This window comes from Actinia tenebrosa, unplaced genomic scaffold (assembly GCF_029948245.1).
Source record: "Actinia tenebrosa isolate PJP-AT-01 unplaced genomic scaffold, QUT_ActTen_1.0 PGA_scaffold7__59_contigs__length_16204524, whole genome shotgun sequence".
NCBI classification, from domain to species: Eukaryota; Metazoa; Cnidaria; class Anthozoa; order Actiniaria; family Actiniidae; genus Actinia; species Actinia tenebrosa.
This window is the reverse complement of record NW_028292584.1, coordinates 1,799,878-1,824,710: the sequence shown is the minus strand read 5'-3', so window position 1 is coordinate 1,824,710 and position 24,833 is coordinate 1,799,878. Positions and strand designations below refer to the sequence as shown.

The 24,833-nt window shown below is 37.2% G+C and overlaps 4 protein-coding genes across 4 annotated transcripts in view; 2 read left to right on the top strand and 2 right to left on the bottom strand.

Moving 5' to 3' along the window:
• Positions 1-24,833, bottom strand: part of LOC116297271 (protein arginine N-methyltransferase 1) — a 45,549-nt gene that overhangs the window by 18,653 nt on the left and 2,063 nt on the right. The window contains exons 5-9 of the mRNA XM_089040426.1: positions 22,238-22,301; positions 12,404-12,546; positions 11,700-11,787; positions 7,985-8,100; positions 6,872-7,022 (exon numbers count right to left, since the gene is read on the bottom strand). Coding sequence (XP_088896552.1) covers positions 6,872-7,022; positions 7,985-8,100; positions 11,700-11,787; positions 12,404-12,546; positions 22,238-22,301 — 562 coding nt within the window. The remainder of the gene's footprint in view (positions 1-6,871; positions 7,023-7,984; positions 8,101-11,699; positions 11,788-12,403; positions 12,547-22,237; positions 22,302-24,833) is intronic.
• LOC148905316 (uncharacterized) lies at positions 242-3,447 on the top strand. Its single transcript, XM_089040423.1, has one exon. The coding sequence runs from the start codon at positions 365-367 to the stop codon at positions 3,059-3,061; it is 2,697 nt and encodes an 898-aa protein (XP_088896549.1). The 5' UTR covers positions 242-364; the 3' UTR covers positions 3,062-3,447.
• Positions 3,093-5,223, bottom strand: LOC148905315 (uncharacterized). The gene has a single exon (XM_089040425.1). It carries the CDS (start codon positions 5,124-5,126, stop codon positions 3,618-3,620), a length of 1,509 nt encoding a protein of 502 aa, XP_088896551.1. The 5' UTR covers positions 5,127-5,223; the 3' UTR covers positions 3,093-3,617.
• On the top strand, positions 18,894-20,221 carry LOC116297270 (uncharacterized protein KIAA1958 homolog). The gene has a single exon (XM_031705464.2). It carries the CDS (start codon positions 18,935-18,937, stop codon positions 19,979-19,981), a length of 1,047 nt encoding a protein of 348 aa, XP_031561324.2. The 5' UTR covers positions 18,894-18,934; the 3' UTR covers positions 19,982-20,221.

The window sequence follows — 24,833 nt, the reverse complement described above, 5'->3', positions numbered from 1 at the left end:
AAAAATTAATGGCGGCCGGTAGTAAAAACGCAAAATTTTCAAACTTCCCGTCGGAATATGAAGAAAAAATTTCTACAGGTGATTAATAGGGTAGTATGGATTATTTGGACGAAGTTTCAAGTTTGTACGAAAAGATAGCAATTTTCGTCCAAGGGGCACTTTAAGGAGACAAGCTAAACAGACGTCAATCACGTACTCGATAAAATTCTAGTAGAATCAAAAAGCAACATGGAAAGTCCCAATAGATCGTTTTCACGTGTCGTCATCAATTTCCGGTCGCCATATTGGTGTACCTCGATAGCGTGACTATGCAAAAACATGTGTGTAACAATCATGCCATGACTAGCGAAGTGCTCTGAATAATATGGAATATGTTGCCGGGGAAAAGGAAAAAAAAGAGTTTAGCGAAAATTTATCTTCAATACCTCTATCTGAGTATGCCAAGAAGCTGGAAACTCGAGTGAAACGGCGTTATCTTGATAAAATTTCGTCGATTGGAATCGACCCCGTGTTAGTTGACAGCAACCTTTTTGAGCCGGACTGTTTACCTCCAGTAGAATCTACAGATCTGCTATTTTATCTCGTCCTAGAAACAAGTTTCTACACAAACCAACAGTTTAAAGCTTTTCGTAGTCTGGAAGCTTATAATCAGATGGTCTCCGGATTTATTGCAAGCGTAGAAGGCCACATCATTTCTGACAAGTTTGTTGTTGTCGCGAAGGTGAGACATTCTCAGCGAATGAACGATGCTCTGATCCCAGTATGGATAATCACAGAAAAACAGGGGAACATAATTTCTTGTCACTGTTTAGGTTGTAAAGCGGGTCTTGGTGAGTCGTGTTCTCACGTAGCTAGCGTACTATTTTACCTAGAAGCCTGGACGAAAATAAACGGCAAGTTATCCTGTACCCAAGTAAAGTGCACGTGGATTTTGCCAACCTACGTGAAACAAGTTGATTATGCTAGAGTACGAGATATCAATTTTACTTCTGCACGAAAAATGAAGTCGGACTTAGAGAAAAAAATCGATTATCATAACGATATTCCCAGTCAAAGCAAGTCAACACAAGTTTTAGGAACATTAAAGTCTTATTCAAAAGAATGCAAAGCTCCTACAGAACCGGAAATGGATGCTTTCTACGCGGAAATCAACAAGAGTCAAAACAAGGCCGTGGTTCTAAGCTTGATTTCTCCATTCTCAAGTAGCTTTGTGCTGAAAAGCAGATCTGTTCCAACAGTAAATGATCTTTGTAAAAAGGAATACTTAGATCTATCATATCCAGAGCTTATAAAGGTCTGTCAAGGCATAAAGATTGAAATTTCAAAAAATCACATAGAACAAATTGAGAGAGATACCTTAAAACAGTCAAAAGGACATAACTTTTTCAAACACAGAGCTGGACGAATTGGAGCTTCTCAAAGTAAGGCTGCATGCCACTCAGATCCTGCTTTGCCCTCCCTGTCTCTAATACAATCAATTTGTTACCCAGAGCTAGCCAAGTTTACCACTAAAGCCACTGTTCATGGTTGTAAACATGAGGAAGATGCTATCAAGGCCTATGAACAAATAATGAAAGGGAAGCACACCAATTTCAAGGTTCAGAAGTGTGGTCTGTTTATCAATGAAGCTTATCCATATATACATGCGACACCTGACTTCTTATGTTCTTGTGACTGTTGTGGAGAAGGATGTGGGGAGGTGAAATGCCCTTTTTGCATTGAGGACTGTGACTTTAATAGCTATCTATCAAAGTCATCATGTTGTCTACTAAAAGATAACAATGAAATGTTTACCCTTAAGCATGATCACCAGTATTACTATCAAGTTCAGCAGCAGCTGTTTACTTTACACAAAGATTACTGTGACTTTGTTGTATGTGCATTTGGAGATGATGGGAGTACGACACTTGTCCAGCCGAGAATATTCCCAGACAAAGAACACTGGGAAATTGCATTGCCAAAGCTCACCACTTTTTGGAGAACCTGTGTCTTACCTGAAGTGCTTGGAAAATGGTCCACTAGAAGGCATACTTCAAAAAGAAGTGAGCCAACAGCAAGTGGGGCTATTTGCTTTTGTAGAACTGCCCAAGATAGATCATGTGTCTGTTGTGCCAACCCCATGTGCCCAATCAGTACGTTTCATCTTTCATGCTTGGGACTGACAACCACACCCAAAACATGGTACTGCCCAAATTGCAGATTGTTACCTGAATTCAAAAACTCTAAAGGCAAGTCCCAATCAAGCAAGAAAAAAATAGCATCTTCTAAAGCCTTGGCCCTGGATGATATCTGTATATGCAAGAGCAAGGCAAAGAATACAGATAAGCTTATTGAGTGCCATAACCCTGTGTGCAAAAATGGAACATTTTTTCACTTGGCCTGTTTAAGCCTTAAACGTATGCCAAACAATGTTAATTCCACATGGTTATGCCCAGATTGTAAAAAGAATCAAGCACAATCTAATAAGAAAAGAGAAAGTGGAAGTGTCAAGTTTGTCAAACAAATCCAAGGAACCAACAGCAGTGTCAGTGACAAACAAAAGCCACTTGGAAAGCTTACACAGTCAGAGTTTGACCTTATTGCATCTCCAACAGGATGGTTAGACTGTTCTGTGATCCAAGAAGCACATGTACTGCTTATGAAAGACAACAGCAATGTAAGTGGTTTCCAAAGACCAACCCTTGGTCCTGTCAGACAGTTCAGTGTTGTTACTGGTGATTTCATTCAGATAGTGCATTTGAATAACAATCACTGGGCATGCTTAACATCTATTAGCTGTCTTCCTGGGTATGTTAACCTGTTAGACAGCATGACATCACCAATTTCACAAGAGATAATTGAGCTCACGAAGAATTTGCTAGGTCCAAATTTCAAGAATATCTCTCATATACCTGTACAGCAACAGCAAAATGGGAGTGATTGTGGTGTGTTTGCCATTGCATATGCCACATGCCTAGCCTATGGTAAAACTCCAGTTGTGAAGTTCATCATTCCAAGGATGCGGCCACATTTGCTGAGTTGTCTTAAAGCTGGTCATTTGACACTTTTCCCTACCACTTGAACTTCTTGAGGCATTTATTTTGGAATAAAAATTATTGCCTATTTCTTTAATTTCATGAGACATTTATCTCTAAAGGTTTGACTATAAGAGTTAATTATGAAATACAATGACCTAAAAAAGTTAGTGTTCATGCTATTAGAAAATTTCAAAAAAGCATATGTACATGTCATGATACTTAATCATATACAAAGATTTCTAAAGATAGATTGTGTTGGAGTTGCGATGAAAGTGTGCATGCCTAATTCAAACTTTTACATGCCTACATGTATTTCACATTTCCATCACAACTTCAGTGATCCGCCTTAGCTTGACCACATTAGTTTTATCCCACGAAAACATATTGATAAAATTTTCAATAAAACTCAGCCCTCCATACTCAACTGAAACACGCTGTATGTTAACATTTTAAAAAGTATTATGTGTAGTAATGCATCAGGGGTAATAGTAACATTTGCTGCATTAATTTACAGAGAAATGATTGTGAGCCCCAATTCTCATTCAAAACATGTTACATTGTCTAAGAACAATGGCTCACAATATATTTCTCTGGTTTTAATCAATCAAATGCAACTATTCCAGGGCACAAGTTTACAAGAGCAGCACATACATTAATTATACGGTCAATCATTGGTTTTGAATCTTCGTTGGAATCATTAGGGTTGCACTGAAGGAAATCTATGGGTAGAATGCCAGAAAATATTGTGTACTTTCGCCGAAGAAGTCCAATGACTCTCTCCACATGAATACGTACATTAGCAATGCCACGTGTTTGCTCCACATCAACAGGATCAAGTTGGTCTTTTCCCCTGGTGAACGCAGGGATGGCAAGCTGTGCACGGTGAAACATTAGGCTTTCTTGAATAGTGAAGCCTCTGTCTGCAAGGACTAGATCTCCAGGTACTAGCATCTTCATTAAACCACAGTTCTCTGTCAGGAACTTGTCAGAAGTTCTTCCTCCCCAGGCTTTTGAAACAAAGGAGATACTTCCTTGTGGTGAAATGCCAATGAGTATTTTCACTGTATTGTGGTGCTTATAAGAAGAAAAAGTTTGTGCACGGGCATAAAGGTTTGAAGGTCTGTTAATAAAGACCTCAAAACAGTCAATGATAACAGTGGTTTTGTTACCAAAGGAAAAGTGAAAACTTTGGGGCATGGTACGGTGCAAATCTTCCCTTTCTGGCCAGTGGATTAATGGTTGTAATCTTATATCCAAAGCTACCATCCAGGAAGAAAAAATTCTTGAGACTGTAGATAAAGACACCGAAAATCGATAGCTTAGATCTTGAAATGGCATGTTAAGTTTGAGTTTCATCAGTGTCATAGCAAATTCTTGAAACTGTGTCAGGCTTTGAGTCCTTCGGTTTACGTGCGGTGAAACGTGTTTAAAAACTGTGTTTAATATATCAAAAGAGGGTAATCCAGTGTAGAAGGAGACTTTGTCATCATTATTTTCAAAGTCATAACAGTCAAATGGCTTATTATCGTCCAGCTTAAGAGACTCGAAAAGATATTCAAACTCATCGGTTTGTGTACCTGCTTGGGAGATTTTTGCTTCCTCTGTCTGAGTGGCAGCATCCTTTTGTTCTGAATCATCTTCTTCTGGTGTACAGAAGTCAATATTCAAAACTTCAGTACCTGGTTTATTCAGTTTCTTTCGCTTTGCCAACAGCTCTTCGTCACTAGTGTGTTCAGTGTCAAACGGCAAAGACCTCTTTTGCTCGCGATTTCTCGCTCTCTCGCTTCTCTTTGCCGCTGTTTCCAGATTTGAACGCTGCTTTTTCTTGTGTCCTAATTGAAGAGTTGGAACCCAGTCTATGTTGTATTTATCCCAAGGTTTCGCAGCCCTTCCACTTACGAAGTGTTTGCCACATACTCGATCATTCTCGATAATCGCCTCCGTCAGATCATCTCGGCTTATAGCTGTGATCCACCTCGATCGCCTTTCTTCTGACAAATATTTAGCTTCTTCCCCTTGACTAGTAACGATAGAAGGTACTCTTGCAAAATAAACTCCTTTATCTCTTCCACTTTTCGATGCGCAGCCAACAATCATACATAAAACCATCTTCACACTCAAGACGCTCTTGGTTTGTTTACACTTTTGGTACACCAATATGGCGGCTAGCAACGGTTGTCAAGTGATTTGGTCACGTGCGTGAAAACGATCTATATTAAAAAACCAGTCAAAGGCTAGTTGTAAACACACTTGTAAATAACAATAGAGATAATGGCAAACCGTTTCAGAGGACTTTGTATGTTTGAACTTTGTATCGTCTCATTGCAAGTACGCTTCGCTAATCCTCGCTCAAGCCATACTTGATAGTTAGTCTATAAACAGAGGCCGAGACCATCTCTGGTCCTCATGGCATTTGCAAATCAAGCAGTCTGCTGGTTTTTCAGCCATTTCGGCGGAAAATGCTTTGAAATAGTAATTGTTGTTGACCGTCTTCAAAAGCGTAAATTTAGCTAAAAGTATAGTTCTAGTTTCTTTTCAGTCAGTTGTCGATGTAGAACATATTAACGACTAATAAATATGTATTATTACGACGATATATTATGAAACATTTGCACGTTAGCGATTCCCGCGCCTCAAGCCATACGCGACACATAGTTAATCAACTATGTCAGGTCCGTGATCAAATTTCGCCGCCACTCACAATCGCGTCAAGAACCATATACTACGCGAGAATGGATTACCTACATCTAGCTTTTGCTTTCTTTCTAAAAAAAATTCTACCACTTGCAAGGGAAGATTATTGATACAAAATATGCTGGTATTTTAATCTTATGATGGAATTGATTTTTTTTTTGCTCCAAATGGCGTGAAACTTCGACATTGCGTGAGATGAAGGAGGAAATATGGAAAAAAGGTAAAAATACTAATGGCGCACAGAAATGCCTGTAGCTTTTACACTTATTAAAGAAAGTAAAGTAAGAGACTAGATTCCCCGTACCAGTATTTTCGAAGCGTTAATAACTCGGAGAAGCCTCTTAAAAGGCAAATAGAAAATTCGCGGGTTTCGCCGGTTCGAAGACTAAATTAATTTCATTCGCATTGAGTTAGTTTTTTTTCCGCCTAGTGATAATTATACTGACCTATACTGTTGTATGAAGAAAAAAACATAAAGCAGGGTTATCAAGGTCACCGGAACACTTCTCATGTTTGTCATCTCTAACGTTTAAAATTACCTGATAAGTAAGCATATTCCGCTTAAACATACATAATTCTACGCAAATTCTGCGTCTTTGACAGGCTTTCCAGCAGAAAATGTGTAAATGGTATCTCAATGGAATTTTTTTGCGCAGAATGTGCTTATCGTCCGGTACTTTAAGCAGAACATGCTTATATTGCCGGTTTTTACGCTTGACCTGCGTAACTCCGGATTTGTTTTGGCACTCCGGATTTTCACTGACAGTTGTTAATTGTAACTTCCATTGTATCTATTATTGTAACTTTTGTAATTTTATATACATGTTCATAGTGTATAGCTCCTCTATGATATGTGTTTAAATAAACTATTGTCTAAAGATAAAATGGCTGCCACAACCATTTCCCCTCGATTTGCTTTAAATTTTTCATCACAATAATCTGTCATCTTATTGGCTAAAATCATTTTCTATTGTTTATTATTGAATCAAAAGCGAGAATTTTTCACATATAAACAACAATGCTCTAAGCCAATCAGAATTAAGTATTTTTTCATGCATGTTATTAGTTCTACAAACATCAGGTGATGATTAGTTACACCTACATGACTGTATTTATTAAATCACATGAATAAAAGTAAGCTAAAAGAAAAAGGCACCAACCTGTGGAGAATCCAGTTCTTTTGTGGCAGTGTGTAAATTCTATTGTAAAGAATGTTACCAGGGCATGTATATAATCATTTCTTTGGCTGTAGATGCGAAATGGTGCTATAAAGTCTAAATCTTCTTTCTTGACTGTATGCAAATCCACTTCCTATAGATTCAGAAACCAAAGATATCATAGCATGAAATGGATTTGAAATGCTGAGGATTGAAGCAAAGTGAGATGTTTGGAATTGCATATTTTTTCTCCATAAAACTATTTATAAAAACAGGGTGCACACAGGTTTTTTTCTATTTTTCCAAACAATTAATGACTTTTCCAGTTCTTTTCAAGGAGTTTTACAAATTTTTCAAGGACAGCAAAATCTCCCTTTTTTACTTAAAAAAAAAAGGGCTTTAATTAACGAGGGTGACATACATTACTGGTAACCCAGTAGTTTCCATTAAGGCCCTCCTACAATTAATAAACTGAAATGAAATGATCAAAGAAACATAAATTGTGTTAAGAATCCCAACTGGCAAGGAGGCAAACCAGTTGGCTATTTTACAAGCATGGTTGAGAAACTGAATCTGAACTAATCAGGGATCAGGACAAATACAGTCTCAGCTAGTGGCCACAGCGGGACTTGAACTCGGCACCACCAGATTGCAAGAGTCGACGCTATGACCACTCGACCATGCTGCCTCCCTTACTCCCTTTTTTACTTGTTTCATGTCAGGAAATAGACCACTGAGTAAAAACACTCAGGAAAATACTAAAATATTTTATTCCTTTGCTCAAGCCCATAAATAATTGAGCCTGTATGACCCGCTCTCTGCAGTTTCACGCTAAAACTCATGGGATATATCTTGTTTGTTGAAAATTGAACATCTATAAAAAGGGATTTTTGATTGCTGTTCTCAGTTAAGGTTGTGTTTTAATAGGAATGTTCTGGGTTTGCAATGTATAGTATTTATTCATTCACATCTTTTTTCCTTCGCAAGTAAACAGTGAAGGGAGAGGACGGAAGGTCCAGAAACTATTAAAACTTTCCTTCTCTCAAACTCCCCTTTCATTCTCCTCAAAAGCTCTTCCCCTCCCCTGCACTCGAAGCATTGTTGTATCTTACTTACTTTCAAAAGGCAGGAGTTTGTTACAACTTGCTTTGGTTCAACAACATCAACTAGTGGCTCTTGTATTGCAACTTTTCTAACTGAACTCATGTCGAAGCCATATACACGGTCCCACCCTATAGACAAGCAAAACAATAGGTCATTGGAAAATATGTTAAAGAGCAATATGTTTTAGTAAAGATCACTTACATTGTACAACAAACTGCACAAATGACTGATCTAGAGTGTGTGGCCTATATTACAATTATTGCTTCCTTTGAGGGGAACCATACTAGTTTTTTCTGCTGTAGTCATTTTAAATCATTAGAAAGAAAAAACACTGTCATTTGAAAATTTCAGAGCCAAATTATCTAGTTATAAGACTACCAGAAAGTAAAACTGAAGTATGAATTAAGCCAAGTGAATATCAAGTAAGAGAGCACATCTCCCATACATGGGTCTGTAACCATGAAAGTTTTTTGAAAATCTATTTTTAGGTCCACGTGCAAGGCTGAGCTTTTTTTAGCATGTGATTCCTAATTGTTCAGAGTAAGTAGTGACTTCAATGTGAGCGAAAAATGTTTAGTTTCCGATGAGAAAAATGTCTTCAAAATCAGTAAAAAGTTGAAATTAAACTATCATGTATTCTTCATGGACAAATTAAACATCAAACTTAACAACTGATGTAAAGGAACATCAAAAAAGATCAAATCAGAATGGTTTTCAGTTCCAGGGGGGAGGGGGGGGGGACTCTGGGAAAAAAGTACCGGGGATGCTCGTCGGAAATTTTCAATAAGACCCCTAAAAGATACCGGAAGTCTTTTAAAAAGGGAGTGGCTGAATGATTTTTAACCCCTAAGAAATACCACAACAAATAATATTAAAATCAAAAGGACCTAGAGTAAGCCATATCGATGATGCATGCTTCTCTCCTTTTCCGAAACCCAAAGAGATACCAGAAAATGCTGATTTTCAAAAATTCACACTTAACACCCTAAAAGATACCAAATCATGAATTTTTACCCATTCAAATCATGAATTTTTACCGAGCATCCCCGGTAATTTTTTCCCGGCGTCCCCCCCAGGGTTTAGTATATGAACAAGCTAAAAACAGCGAAGACGCCAAGGAAGGAAACCACGATAAAAAATGCAATGAAAATAGCGAAGAACCTATACAGTAAAGACAGCGAAAAGAGCATTTATCATAGCGTTTTTGATAGTAAACAAAATTTAAGTTCCAGTTATTAAGAAGATGATAAACGAGACCAGTTTTTTGTTTCACACAGGAATCAGAAAAAACTATTTGCACTGAAATGTGTGCCGAAGAAAAATTTCTGTTTTCACAGAGGAAAAACTACAAAAGGCACTGAAATGATTTTTCGCAATTATTCAATATGTTTAGCTTGCCAAAATACGGCATGTGCTCATTTTATGCAAAAGATATTGCCCTATGAGAAAAGGTGAATTAATGAAAAAGTTTGACAAATAAAACTAGAACTTGCTTTCATATTTTGCACCATGAGTTTCTGCTCCACCTCAATGTTCAGGTATTTTTTTCATAACTTTTCAACTTCTAAAGTCCCCAACAGACAATAGAAATACAATCACAATATCAGCCAAGTCCAAAAAGTGAATCAAACTTAGTATTTGAGGATTCAAACTAATAGAAAAGAGATTATTTTAACATACTTGAAGGGCACCTGCTTTAAGGGCATTTTAATTTTACTTGCGTTTTTTCCACCAGATGCTCTCATCAGTTAAGCGTATTTGTGCCTTTATGTTTAATTCTTCTATTCCGAGCAGCTTGAAAGGGACTAGCGGCAAATTGTCGCTTGGTTGATGTTGTTGTAATCATGTAATTCAATACGGGGCAGTTCACCGCGATATATAGACAGCGTGCGGAGTTTTTTTTCATTGATGGAGCAAATTATAATATTCTGCGATGGAAAAGTATCGAAGTCGCGGATCTACTCGTAACTGAATGTCTTGCAAAGTACAGGTAATCCTAGCAAGTAAGATAATATCATTTAGAGCTGTCCTATTCGATGCAACAGATAAAATTGGAAACGCAAATATGTTTGACTGTATTTAAATGACTTGAATGTATTATCGATAGATTGTTGTAGCTATTTTGGTTAAATGGTTGGTTAATAAAGTGAGTACAATAATTCTTCAATAAAGGCAAGCAACAGTGATTGCTATTTAGAAGATGGTAGCGTGAACATTTGAACTTGACATTTAGGCGGGAGGGCCCAATGCGGTGTGCTTTGCAAGCTATTGCAACAATAAATTTGTATGTTCATACATGATTCGTTTCTATGGAGAAATATCGACTTAGCGATACGCAATTCTACAAAAAACGAATACATATTTTCAGCACTCGCTCAGTGTTGTTTTTGTGTAATTGAACATTTGGTTTACTAGTAATAAGAGTCATAAGTGTTGATTGATGAAAACAACAACATGCCGTGATTTTCAGCATTCATGGCCCAAATGGTTTGGGCTTTTCCCGTGAAAGCCCTTTAGACTTGGGCTTTCCGTAGTATTCCCCTAAACGTTAGGGATACTACAGATACCAAAGGATAGTTATCCCAAATGGTCTGGGCAATCGTAGTATAGCCCAAACTCTTTGGGCAATTTCAATAATAGCCCTATAATTCGGGCCCAAAATCGAGACTACGGATTAAAATGTAGTATCCGGAATTATATGTAGACTTGTTTTGACTGTTTTCCGCTATCTTAAAACCTCTTCTTTTTACTGGTAAACGACTCATTCCAACAGTAAATGCTAAATTTTCTCTCAAGTTTAAAGTTTTTAAAAACTTTTGACTGAGTGAATTCAACAAGTTTGTTCATCGAAAATCTGGCTCTTTCGTAAACGAGTCTAATCTACCTTCATTTTAGATAGTAATGATGAAAAGGTAAATTATACACCGTGAAGAGATGAAAGGACTTACTGACGTTTCGGACGCTAGTCCTTCATCGGAGTAAAAGAGAAAGAAGTGGTGACCACTTGACCACTTCTTTCTCTTTTACTCCGATGAAGGACTAGCGTCCGAAACGTCAGTAAGTTTTTTCATCTTTTCACGGTGTATAATTTACCTTTTCATCATTACTGTTTCATTAGAAACACCGACGCAGCTCACACTAGTTTTTAGCTAGTTATATCTCTTCATTTTAGATGTCCATTAGATAACTTGTCATTTTAAAAACACTGAAGTTCAGGTCAGAAGTACGTGTTCTTGGGATACAGCAGTATTTACTGTATTTCAGTTTACGTGTAGAATTGTGGAATAACTTACAGTCTCATCTATAACTGCAATCAACTCCAAAATGAATGAGTCTCAATCGAGCGACCAGTTTTGATTTAAAAACAAGCTTAAATGTTGTCTCAGCTGAGTATTTTTTACATATGCTGTTTATGGATTCTTTCAAATACCTTTTAGAATTTCTCAAGGAATTCCTTTAAACACATTTCCTTGTCAAATTGAATAAAGTTTGGTTTGTCAACTGCATGAAGCTTGCTTTGTCACTGCTGATCTCTTGTGTACCCATGACGTCACTACAATCTGACCAATCAATAATCGCATGCTAAAATAGCTCAGTCTCGCGCACGGAGCTAAAAATAGATTTTCAAGAACTTTGATGGGGCACAGAGATGTGCTCTCTTACTTCATATTCTCTTGTTTAAGCTTAATTAAGAAAATTGTATCTACCAAAATGATAATGAACTTACAGAATATTTTCTCTTCTTTGTACTGTCTGTCTTCAATAGCACAAATATATAAAGATGCCTTGTCTGGAAACAATAATCCACCAGGTGCCTGGATCAAACAGTAACAGATTAGATTGGTATTTGACAATGACATCACAGCCAGTAAAGGACTAGTATGGAATGTGGTAGTGCAAGGAAAATGTAAACTGTATAAATTGACATAAATGCACATTGGGAACTTTAGAGAAATAGATACTTGACAGATATTTCAGACCCCGAGACCTTTGTTAGTTAGAAGTAAAAGATGTGCAAAGTATACGATTTTTTAAAATCAGAGCATCTGAGATATGGAGTGCAAGGGTGCATTCCAAACGATTCACTTAAAACACATCAAATCACACTAATTATCGTTTTCCACACAAATTGCCATTTTCTGCATAATTTTCAAAAAAAAATTTTATAAAAAATCCTCAAATTCATCAAACCTTTCTTCTGAAGTGAAAATAATTTCCAAATTTTTCATTTCTGGCAGATTTCATTGCTTTTACAGCAAATTTGAGGTTTTAAAATTTGTTAGTTTGCATACATACTTCTTGATTATTGTACAAAAATCAACAAGGTGTTGGCAAGAGTACTTCTCCTTACTTTTAGGCCTCTTCCAAAAAAATGATAAAATAAATCAATTACAAAATTGAGAAAAAAAAAATTGTCTGCAGAAAACATACCAGCCACTTGTCTCTAGCAAACAACACTGTGTCCAGCATGGATTCATAGAATAGACAGTATCCCATCCATTCACTGATGATGATATCAACTTTGTCCACAGGAAGCTGGATGTCTTCAACTTTACCTTTGATGAGTGTTATGACTGCAATAAGACATGTTTCAAAGGTTTACATTTCTATTATTCAGCTGTTACCAGAATTTTTTCTTGGTGCTTTGGGGCTTTTTACTGCTTTTGGTTCAAAGCTGTTGCTTAGCCCTTTGACAGCTCATACAACACCTGTCCAATGGTCCAACCACCCCTAAAAAAGGCACCTCATTTTAAAAATCCCATCTTTGGCAATTTTGAGCGAGTTTGCCTGAATACCTGTCTAAAATAATAACTAGGAAACAGAGAAATGTTTCAATATGAAAAAACCTAAAGGCATGAAGAACTCTTTTGATCCAGAGAAACACCGAAAATAAAACCCTCAAAAATGCCCAAGTGTCAAAGGACTTATTTAACCATCATTAAAGCTGTCTAATAGAAAACCCTGTTAAAAGAGAGTGGGAGAGTGGTGATGGAGTTTCCCCAACATATTTTTATTGCTGTTGATCCGCGTGCACGCTCAATCACTACATCACAATTAAAGTAATTATTGGACAGGAAGCCCAATATTTACAACATCCGCCAGCGGCTGCAAAGACAAGTTTCAATGCACAAAATGTAAACTTATTTCCAGAATTTGCGTTAGTAGTGTTAGAAATCGCACGCATTAGTTAAGAGTTCTTTAGGAGTTCCTTAAGTTCTTCATCAGCCACTCTTGCAGCTTTTCCTTTGGGTGGTCTTGTTTGTTAGATGGGTTGCTCTGTCTTCTCACTGTTTTCCTTTTCCATCTCCTCGCGCACTTCTAGTGGGTAAAGCTTCTCCATGGGAAGCAGCAAGGTGTTTCCTTTACTTGTCCTCACATGGGGCGGATCTTACTCGCCCATCCTGTCCAGGGATCACCTCAGCCATGACAGAGAGCTTCCAACTAGTTCTTGGCGAGTCGTCATGGATGAGAACCACATCCCCTTCATCAATATTTGCCTGTTCAGCTTGGATTTCCATAAGTGGTGAAACTCCCTTAGTCCGGTTAATTATTATTTTCGTCACTGCTGCCAAAATCGTTTCTGCAAAATCTTTTTCTAAAATGTACTTCGTGAGCGTATTGGTATTCTTTGGTTGTACGTCTAGTGCTTCAGCTAATTCTTGTGCTACTACATGAGTCTCAATGTTTAGGTTCGTAACAATGCCTTGTGGTTTTGCCAGTCTGGGCAGAAGTTTAACTTCCTCATCAGTTTCTGTAGATATCAGGGCATCCATTTCAGATTTTACCCAAGTAGGAGTTAACATAACTCCATGTGTATTGCTTGGAGTGCAATTTAGAAAGGCTTCAAGGTAGTCTTGTACTCCATTCACGTGCTGCCAACCAGATTTGCTAGCTTTCTTTTTGTCTGGATCCTGGAAATGCAAAAGGCACTAAATGAAACACAAAATGGTGTCTGAAAATGTTTAAAGGTATGGCTTTTGTTACAGCGTATTTTGATAAACTTCTCTTTGTCTATCATGATATTATTGGCCATAAAATGTTATTACATACCTCGAATTTCCAGATTGGTGCAAGGAAAGAGGAGTAGAAACAAAACTACTAGAGATGTCAAGCATTGATCTATATGACTGTCTAAGACGCTTTTATGCAGAGGCATGAACAAAATCTGGAGAAGAATACAGCTGTTCATCACTTCTTGGCTTCAGGAATTCAATCGAGAGGCACTTTATCGCCAATAACAGGTGCATTATGTTAACCAACAATCCAGTCTTCACAAGGAGTAACAAAATGCTGGAATCCAAGCTTAAGGCTATCCGAAGAGAAAATAAAGAATGCACTAAACACAAGCCTGTCATTGAATCTCAAGACATCCTGAAATTGAAGACAAGGCCATTCATGAGTCCAGAAACTCCAGATGGTCTTTTAAGAAAAGTTTAGTGTACATAATCATCTACTGGTGTGTAGCCGTGGCTGTGAAGGTCAGCATTTGCTAAGAAGAAACAGCTTTGTATTCGATAGAGACAGTGGTGGGAAAGCATTTATACAGATGTCACATGAAGAACAGTCTAAGAACCACCAAGGGGGATTTAACGATAAGTTAAGCACAGAAAGGGAAACCAGGCTTTACAGTGCAGATGAAGATGGCGACGCATTTTACTGCATTGAGCTTTACCTGAGCAAGCTAAATCCTTTACAAGAAGCCTTCTTTCAGAAACCCAGATCCAACTTTGAGCACTCCGATGATATTTGGTATCAAAACAAGCCTCTGGGTTTTAATCGACTGTCAAAGTTGATGAAAGAAATTTCCCTGGGGGCTGGTCTTTCAAAGATGTACACAAACCACTGTGTATGAGCGACCGACATTATGCTGTTGTCAGATGCAGGAGTTCCAGCTCAACATATCATGAGCATTTCTGGGCATGCCAATGAACAAAGTCTAGCCAGCTAGAACCGTCAGCCATCAACATCACAGCTCGAGAATTGTTCAGAGATCATTTCCCATGCACTGGAGAAAGGTAAGGCTCCCACCTTGTACAAAACTTTGCTACAAGCACAGCAGGTTCCATTGGCTTCAAGTTTGAGCAAATTCTCTCCTTCTGTTGTGGCCTCAAATGCTTCTTTAAACAGCATCACATTGCCATCATATTGTCAAAGTAGCATGCGGATCCACTCGGCTATGCCTCGTTGATCTACACTACTTTGACAATGTGATGACGCAATTTATCATCAATAAGAGGACTGACACATAAAAATCTGATGTCAATTTGTTAGAGCTGTGATCAAGTGCTGCTTCAGCTTCTCTTTCAATTGACGCTTGATCATTAAACGTCATGGCTATGTTGATGGTCCAGGTCAGATAACTCGTTGATTTTGGATCGGATGTGGTTCAGCAACACTTGTAGAAAATGTAGGTTCGGCTGTTGAAGTTTCGAGTGTTTTTCTGCAATAGTGACATCCTCATCACACTGGTCTCTGACAACCGCTTGACTGACACTCAAAATCTGCCTGCTCTGTTCTTGGGACATAGTTACATCCCGGTTTTGTGACCAGTGTCTTGAAAACCCTTAGTTGGCATGAACAGAACAGGCAGGAAACATGTTTGGGTCCTCAAGACTGATGTTTTACTGTTCTTTCTTTTGTTCTAATTACATTGATAATTGATGGTAATTAGATATTCTATTGATGACATCACAAGTGAGTGCTATTATGTATACAGGCAGCCCAAAACTAATATGATATTTAAAACAAAAGCCTCTGAAACAAGAATAAAAATATATATGTAGTTTAAAGTGCACCTGTGCTAACCTGTGATAAATACTTAATTCAGTATTGATTCTACATAAATTGATAATGATAATGATTTATGAATCTATATAGCACCTTTTCTATATGAATATAATCAAAGGTGCTTTACATTGAGTTGTGAATGACAGATTGCTTTTTGTGCAATTAACAAGCATGAGAGATGGTTAGTATGAAGTGTAGGCACTGAGGGTGGTCACTGCCAGGGTTTCTTTACGTCCTCAGTGGGTTTTTTTTACGTCCCTTTGGTGTTGGTTAGTAAGTGTGGAGAGGCGGGACTGCAATTTTAAAGTAGTCATCCAATGTAATTACACTTTCTCCTTAGTTATTTTAGGACCCTGAGTGTTGGTCCAGCCGGGACTCAAAACACGACCTCCTGACAAAAGTCTAATGCTCAACCGAGCCAACTGGTTTACGATTGAATAGTTGAATGGTTAAGTATTACTTTTTTATTTGAATTATAAAGGTTTGTATCACAATTCACTAAATAGTTTCTTATATTTTTGAGATGACAATATTTTGTGATATTGTTGTTTCAAAATTAATTCTAATTGGTTAACGTGAAATGAAAAGTAAAGTTCGAGTGTGTGCGTCAAATTTTTACTTAATTTTGCTTTTAATCGAGGAAAATTATTGTACAGGTTTTCCCCCTTTTTTTTGTGTTAAATTCTTTAGCATCATGATACAAAAGTAATTATGATTTTGAGACGACAATACCACAAAAAATATATTGACGGGGTTGGAAAAATATATATTCGGTATTGGGCATATATATTTTCGCCCAGCTAGTAGCTAACAATATTTTGTGGTATTGTCGTCTCAAAATTGTAATTAGTTTAGAATACTTCTAATATGTTACTATGACTGTATAGTCACCCCAGGCTTTTGAGTGTGTAATATATATATTTAACTTGTGGATACGAGAAGCATAGAAAGAGTTATTGTGATGGGTCTGAATATGCAAATGTGTAACTCGCTTGCTCCCTCACTCACTCACTAAGATTTTAGCAGATCAATAATTAAAGTGCTACTACGACGAAAATCGCTCAAACTTGGATTCAGCTGAAACTTCTTAAAAATACTCTATAAAGGTCCAATAATCACTGTATGAAGTGTTTTCTCGATATTCAGTACCAAAGTATGATATTTTTACAATTATTTTTTGGAGTCTGTGACGTCATACACTCAACATCAAACATTGCTACATATATTTCTTTGTATATAAATCCTTAATTTATTTTATTCCTATGAAGCCCAAAGGGTGGCTAATGTGCTTATTTCACATTACTTGTGACTATAATTTATATTTTGGGGTGTTTGGGTATTTCTTTCTCCCTTTACTACTGATATTTTGATTATAAACTACAAAGAAATGTATGGAGCGATGTTCGATGTTGAGTGTATGACGTCACAGACTCCAAAAAATAATCGTAAAAATATCATACTTTCGTCCTGAATATCGAGAAAACACTTCATACAGTGATTATTGGACCTTTAAAGAGTATTCTTAGGAAGTTTCAGCTGAATCCAAGTTTGAGCGATTTTCGTCATAGTAGCACTTTAAACGTTTATCGATTGTCTTACGTCATCTGATTATGAACGTTACACGACCGGAAGCACAAAGCTCTTACTTATGCAATATAGATTACTTTGATATCAAATATGAGGAAATGAAATGCAGATGTTCCATGTGGGATATTTTTAGCAATTGTGGACGCCGTGGGAACCCACTGTGCATGCGCACACTCGCACAGTTTTATCTTTGGATTACTCATATTAAGAGAATCAAGGAAAGATGCAAGTTGAAGTAAAATTATGTGTCAATTTAGGCTTGAAATGAAATTTCAATGAGTTAAGCCTTTTTTTCTGATGTATTAAACCTCAACCTCAACATTTCGATTTTTCAGAAGACTCATAGACCGAGCTGGATGGATCGAAAAGTAGATTGATCGCTGCACATTACTTTTTCCATGCATTCAGTCAGAAGCCCTGCCTTTGACAGCTTAAATCATGATTTTAGCTTCAACAATTCGTACATCATGTCCTCAATATATTTGAAAAATGGACCTACTTTGCCATTTTTAAACATTAAGCTCATGGAGAACGCCATGAGGCTAATATTTCATATGTAGGATTGAGTGGCTCAACACAAAATAAAATAATATGAGAAAGGCAGGGCTCCATGTTTGATTTTTAATGGCTTTCCCATGATGCATTGCAATGTAGACAAGTGAAGAATTGAGTAGCAATAAAATACCACCATGAAAAAAAAAAACAGCAGTTACTTGATGCATAAAAAGAATTGATAGCAAAGAAAGTAATTGCTCAAAATTGTTGAAGGTGAAATTTTTAAATGTGAGTTTTTTCTGGCAGTTTTGGGCATCATAGGAGTCGAAGGGTCAATACGGTTTACGGTCACGACGCCCCCTTGTCATGACGCCCCCAGCAATGACGCCCCCACATATACCATGACGCCCCCAGCATAAACCATGATGCCCCTAATCTCTATTAACTCTTATTTAATAAGAAGTTTAACAGTATTTCATATTATAAAATAACTGATATAGTACGCGCGCTATCATTGGTCGAGAGGTATGTTTGCATGAGAGTATGTAAACATGGTTTTGACGTCACAATCTTTGTGTTTCCCGGCACTTTTTGAAAACACTGAAAATTTTGATATTTAATACTAGTATTTGATTGTAAAACTACATTTGATAGCTAAGAATGGAAGAACAGATTCCGAATTTCTCTGTTGATATTGATGAAGTCAAAGAACCAGAGCGAAAAAAATCACGCTTCGCCGTTTACAGCGAGAAAGACCTTGACAATCTAGTTGATGAAAGCCAAGCAAAATCAACAAAATATGCCACAGCATACGCTGTATCGGTATTTAAAGGTATTGGTTTCATTCAGAATAACGTTTTTAATGTTTTTTAATTTATAAAAACCGGCTATTTCATGGATAATGTCACAAAGTTTGCAATTTTGATTAACATGTTACGCCGTGGGTGACTTGTTGTGAATTCACAAGTGCAAATCAAATATTTACAATAACAAAAAAACAAAAAACATTTCAGTCAATAAAACGTGCAATTTGTTTATACTCTTAATTCAGAGTGGGCTTCCTCAAAAGGAATTGAAGAAGAAATAGCAATCATGAGCAAAGAGGAGCTCAATGACAACCTAAAAAGTTTCTACGCCGAAGCTAGAAATAAGGACGGAGGAAACTATAGCAAAAGTACCCTGCTCGGATTCAGGAATGGCATAGAGCGCTATCTCAGCAACCCTCCCCATAAAAAAAGCTTTCATATTGCCACTGATCCTGCCTTCAAGCAGTCAAACCAAATCCTCGATGCTAAACTTAAAAGCATGAAAAAGAAAGGCGAGTCAAATGTTCAACACAAACCTGCCATTGAGCCAGAAGACCTTCGCCGTCTAAAAGAGAGCCAAGCTATAAGTCCAACAACACCTCAGGGCCTCCTATTCAACGTATGGTTCCATATTACGCTGTACTTCTGTCGTCGTGGTCGAGAGGGGCAGAGAAATATAAAAAAGTCCAGTTTTGCTTTTCTTCGTGATGAAAATTCACGGCCATACGCTACGATGACGCACGATGAAGCGACAAAAACACGACAGGGAGGGCTAGATGACAGATCTGCAAGCTTTGAAAAGCTTGGAAGAATCTACCAAACCGACCATCCAAACGATGGATATCATGCTCTCTGCCTGTATGTGGAGAAATTAAATCCCGAATGTGAAGCATTCTTTCAGTTCCCGAAGCGTTTTTGGAATGGCGAGCAAGAGAAAGTTTGGTTTGAGCGACGATGCCTTGGTGTAAACAAGCTCGGAGAGATGATGAAAGACCTCAGCAGAGCCGCAAACTTGTCACAGATCTACACTAACCACTGTGTGAGGGCCACTGCTATCACACTGTGGTCCAATGCTGGCCTGTCAAACCGACATATTATGTCTTTATCTGGCCATAGGAATGAAAATTCCCTCCGTAGTTACAACGCACGGCCATCGTCACAACAGCTACAACTATGCAGCAATGTCTTGTCATCTGCACTAAACTCAAGCATAGCCTCTAACCAAAACATCCATAGCAGGCACGACGAAAGCTTCTCCTTCGCTGGAATGTTCGCCGGGGCACAGATTAGCCACGTCCATGTACAATTTAGCCGCGATCAAGCAAGGGATTGACTTACATTTGACAAAGTTTACGTCTCTTACTAGTTTGAAAACATTTCTGTCGATATTTTGTGTAATTTAGCTCATAATTCAAGCCAACTTTCGACGATTTTCTACTTCTTCGCGTGCAAATTCGCCGCTCAACAGAGAAAAAATTTGACATTTCAATCCCGCTTTGTGATTGGCTAGTTAAGAAATATGATGATGTATTAAGAATTTGCATTTTGATCGCGAAATAAATGATTTGATCTACCTTTGTTTCGTGCTATTTTATCTTTAAAGTTATTTTATAAAAGCAATAGAAAATTTTTTCCCTGTGTTTACATAGCCTGATGCAAACACTCGGGAAGGTTGGGAGAATTCTCCCAACCTCCCCTCGTGTTTGCATCAGGCTATGTAAACACGGAAAAAATTTTCTATTGCTTAAGTATAAATCCAAGAACTACAAAAAAGAACGAAAAGGAAAAAAGTTGACGACAAAATTTCGTAAGTCCGACAAATTATTCGTAATTCAAGTTAGTATGCCGTAGTTGCCGTAAGAACGCTTACGCATAAGTTCTGAAACCTATATCCAAAAAGTTTGACACTGAAAATATACCACAAAAGAGAGTGCTGGTGAATAAAGTAAGAAAAGCATTGCGAAAGAATCAAAACCTTTGACATGACCATTACATGTAACTATGCATGAACGAACCAGTTGTTTTCGAACGAACGAGTCGTTTTCAGCAGTCGTAGTATGCAGACTTGTAACCTAATAGTTCTCTGGCATAGGAAGTTTTTGACTTATTCGTATTTTTGAAACATGTGTGTTTTTGCTAAATATTTTGGTAATCAGCAAAGATTTCTTACGAAAATCGGGTAGCTTGCTGTTTTCACTTTACAAGTCTTTTCACTGCTGGGTATGTTGTCACGGCAACTCGTTTGCGTCTAAAGTTTTTGACTCATCCGTAACGTTTCTTCTACTTTAATAGCCTCCTTATTCATATAAACTTTCTTGGAGGAGAAACATGTGTGTTTTTAATAACTATTTCGGAAAGCAAGCAAAGATTGCTCACATAAATCGGGTAGTTTGCCATATTCAAGTCGTTACACTGTTGTTATCACACAACTCCTCCGCGTTTGAAGCCTTCGCTTGGTGACGCGAAACACAAACTGCGTCTCAAAAACAATCATTACTGATGAATTTCAGAGTTCATATTAAAATGATATTCTAGAGCCACAAAATTGAAAATAAATCAAAAGAGCATACCAAATTATCGTAGTTACATGTAACTATGATATTACTCTGGATATTACTGTAATCTAAATACAAATGATACGTTGATGTGACGCATCGTGTTTGTAACACACCCAGGAATGCAGCGAGGTGTCACTTTCGATTCCTCGGCTCACTGTCTAATTTACTTCCGAGGTTGAGTTTATTCAACTTTCTGTTCGTAATTTCAAAACCTATTCTGTAAACAGATGCCTTGAAGAAATATTTTGGTTTTCCCGGCAATTGCTGAAACCACTTGAAAAAGCTATCGAAATGGACATATTTATCCATTTGTGTAAATAACAAAAGAGTTTGAAACACAAAGGTGTGCGTCTCAAAAACAATCCTTACAAAAAAGTTTTAATGTTCTTTGTGAAATGATGTTCTAGAACTCCAAATGCACCGAAATGATGTTCTTTAAATATGAAGAATTTTTTATAACTTTCTTGTGCCGATAAAAGCATTCCGAAATGTTGATCACGGGCCATGTTGAGAGTGCTTCCTAACAACAACGTGACTTGATCGCACAAAATAAAAGTTTTGATCGATGAACATGTCTTAGAATTATGGTTTGAATTCCTAATACATCTAGATGATGTTCTTTAACTCCTAATTCAGCTATATCATGTTTTGGAACTAATTGTTAATGACAAAATTCAAGAAGTACATCGCTTAACTACAGAGATTTAGTGTTCGCCAGCTCGTAGGTATCGTTTTTAACTTGTGGATACGAGAAGCGTAGAAACAAGTTATTTAAAACCGTAATGACCATGAAACAACTCCAATAGTGTTGGATTTACATGGGTTCGTAGCGCCATATTATTATCGTTAAACTTCTTATTAAATAAGTGTTAATAGAGACTAGGGGCGTCATGGTAGTACAGACTGGGGGCGTCATGGTATACGTGGGGCGTCATATAGCTGGGGGCGTCATGACAAGGCGGCGTCATGAACGGTTACCGTCAATACACGATACATTTGAATGTATCATGGAAACTGTCACAATGACTAACCTGAATCCAAGTTGTTATCTTTCACAATAGTTTTCGTATGATCAACAATAGAAGACATTTCAATCTAGAATGAAAAGATGAAGGCATATAATATCATATAATCATATAATAAACAGAATATTACATGGGCGCTTGGAGATATGAAATTTATCTTCTCGTGTTGAAAATCTCCCACTCATTTGCTGCGCTCACTCGTGAGGGATCTTTTCAACACTCGAAGATAAATCTTGTATCTCCGCGTGCCCATGTAATATCCTCTATATAAACTATAGTTGCTTACAAAGATTTCTACAAGAGAAATTTCAACACATGTAAAAATACGATAATTTTCACATGTAAAATTATAACCAATCAGTTTTCAGTATTCTGTGACGTCATTGCTCTCACAGGCACGGGAAAATCACAACGGTTGGCAGCTTTGTCTCGTATGTGGTTGCAAAGATTGCTCACTGGATCGATAATGTTGTTAAAATTATCAAAAATTATGTTAAAAAACATGGCTGAAAGGTTTGTAACCTCTTGATTTACAAGACATCATAGATTTTATCGAGGAGGAGGAAAATGCAACAACCGAAAAAGACAAAGAACGACCTGTTGCTCATTCAGTTATTTCTCACAACTGAGGAGACTTGACCATTTGCAGAGATTTTACCTCAAGAACTCGACTCGTATTTGTCCAGATTTTTGCTATCAGTCAGAAAGAAAATCTGCGAGGAATATGAACCAACATCCCTACGAGGGTGAACAGTCTAGAGTTGAACTTGATTTGGGTTTGTTTATTAAAGACTGTATTTATGAATTCTCAGTTTTATGTCGAACTGAACTTTGTATTTGGGATGTTTTCTACAATAAAATTCAATTGTTTTTTGAAAAAAATAAAAATGTGCGTTGGGAAGTTGCAATATTTCTTCCTCTGGATCCTCTTTAGTTTCTCATTACTGATCAACCTAATGTTGAGCTCACAGATTTTCACTTCCTGGTGTAAGAGCTCTACCAATTCATAATCAGAGGTAACCCATGGTAAGCTCGTTAAGCTTTTCGAGTACCAATGAACTAAGATGATAACAAATGACACTTGGTGACTCATTTCATTGAGGGTATATGACCCGAGCTATATAGTAAGGCGATAGTCGGAGTTATGTTTTGTGCAAACAAATTGTTGTCTTAACTAATTAAATTATTTGCTTCTGATCTTTCTTTTCCAATTTCTGGTTACGAAATTATTCTTCTGAGATTATCTGGACCGAGTCTAATTGCCATCCAATATATGACAAACCAGGCTGGATTCTTCTTCCAGTTTAATGATAAATACGACAATCTCATATCACAAGGTCCAATAAAAAGAGCATAAACTAAGAATACTCAAAATATGCTGCTCATTACATGTGATTATGAAGTGATCGAAAATCCAAAATGGTTTCCTCTGCAAACAGCATGGATTCTTACAGTGACGTCACTTGGCAAATACAAAGGATTCCATGGTTACGGGAATTACCCAAAATGATTGGCTGAGAAGAGTTATCCGAAAAATGTGAAATCTAGCCACCTCGATAGCTCTTCACGAGCTAAAAAGGAAGGTGACATCATTCTGTTTCCTGCTCGTCTGTTCAATGCATGATGTCACTTAGTTTTCGAAGTCATTTTCTAAGTCATTGTTGGTTTAGTAATTTAAAAACTGAGGTTTATTGAGAGACACTGTCTGACTGTTACAATGAATTTGTTTCAACTCTAACAAATTTGACCATTCATATGGCACAATCTATTTCTAAAAAAAATCCAAATCAGGACAAAGTTGACATTAAAGTCAAGATTTGATTATAACTGACAACTCCAGTGTTATCACCAACTGCATGTTGGGAATGAAATATTTTGATTGGCCAAGGTCACAAGTTACATGTAATATGAGTTACAGTACAGGCCAAAAACATACATGTACATTTGATCGCTAGCTGATCGCACTGAGTGCTCGCGATCTGCTCGCAATTTGTTCGAACCTTTCTTTATTGTTGTTTGCGATTTCATCACGATTTGATTGTGTACTATACGCGAGCAAAACTTGACTTCAACATAAAACCTTTCAATTGAAAGATTATCATTTGGATGCATTTGAAGTTCTAGAATGATGGTTAAGAAGAGTTTCAAGCCTGATGAATGGAGTTGATAGAGAAGAAAGACAAGTCTCTAGTGTGTCAAAAATGATTGCAACTTGACCCCGATCTAGTCGTTTTGAATCCTTTATTGTCACGAAAAACCTTTAAATAAAACCTTTCAATTGAAAGATCATTGTTTGGATTCATTTAAAGTTCTAGAATGGTGTCAAAAAGAATTTTGAAAGCGATTAATGAAAGTGATTGATAAGTGAAACTCCCCAATTCTCTGATGTGTACCGAAACGAGTCGACTCCAACATATATGCTTTAGTAGGTGATCAGCATAAAATAGTTGGCTAGTTTAACATAAATATGGACAAAAATCAATAAAATTAATCCATTGTGAAATAATTTTTTTTGCAATAAATGTGTCAAAAAGCGTAACACTGTCACGCATTTCGTTCAGGGTATGTGTTCCAATAGAAATACAAGCGTGATGTGACGTGT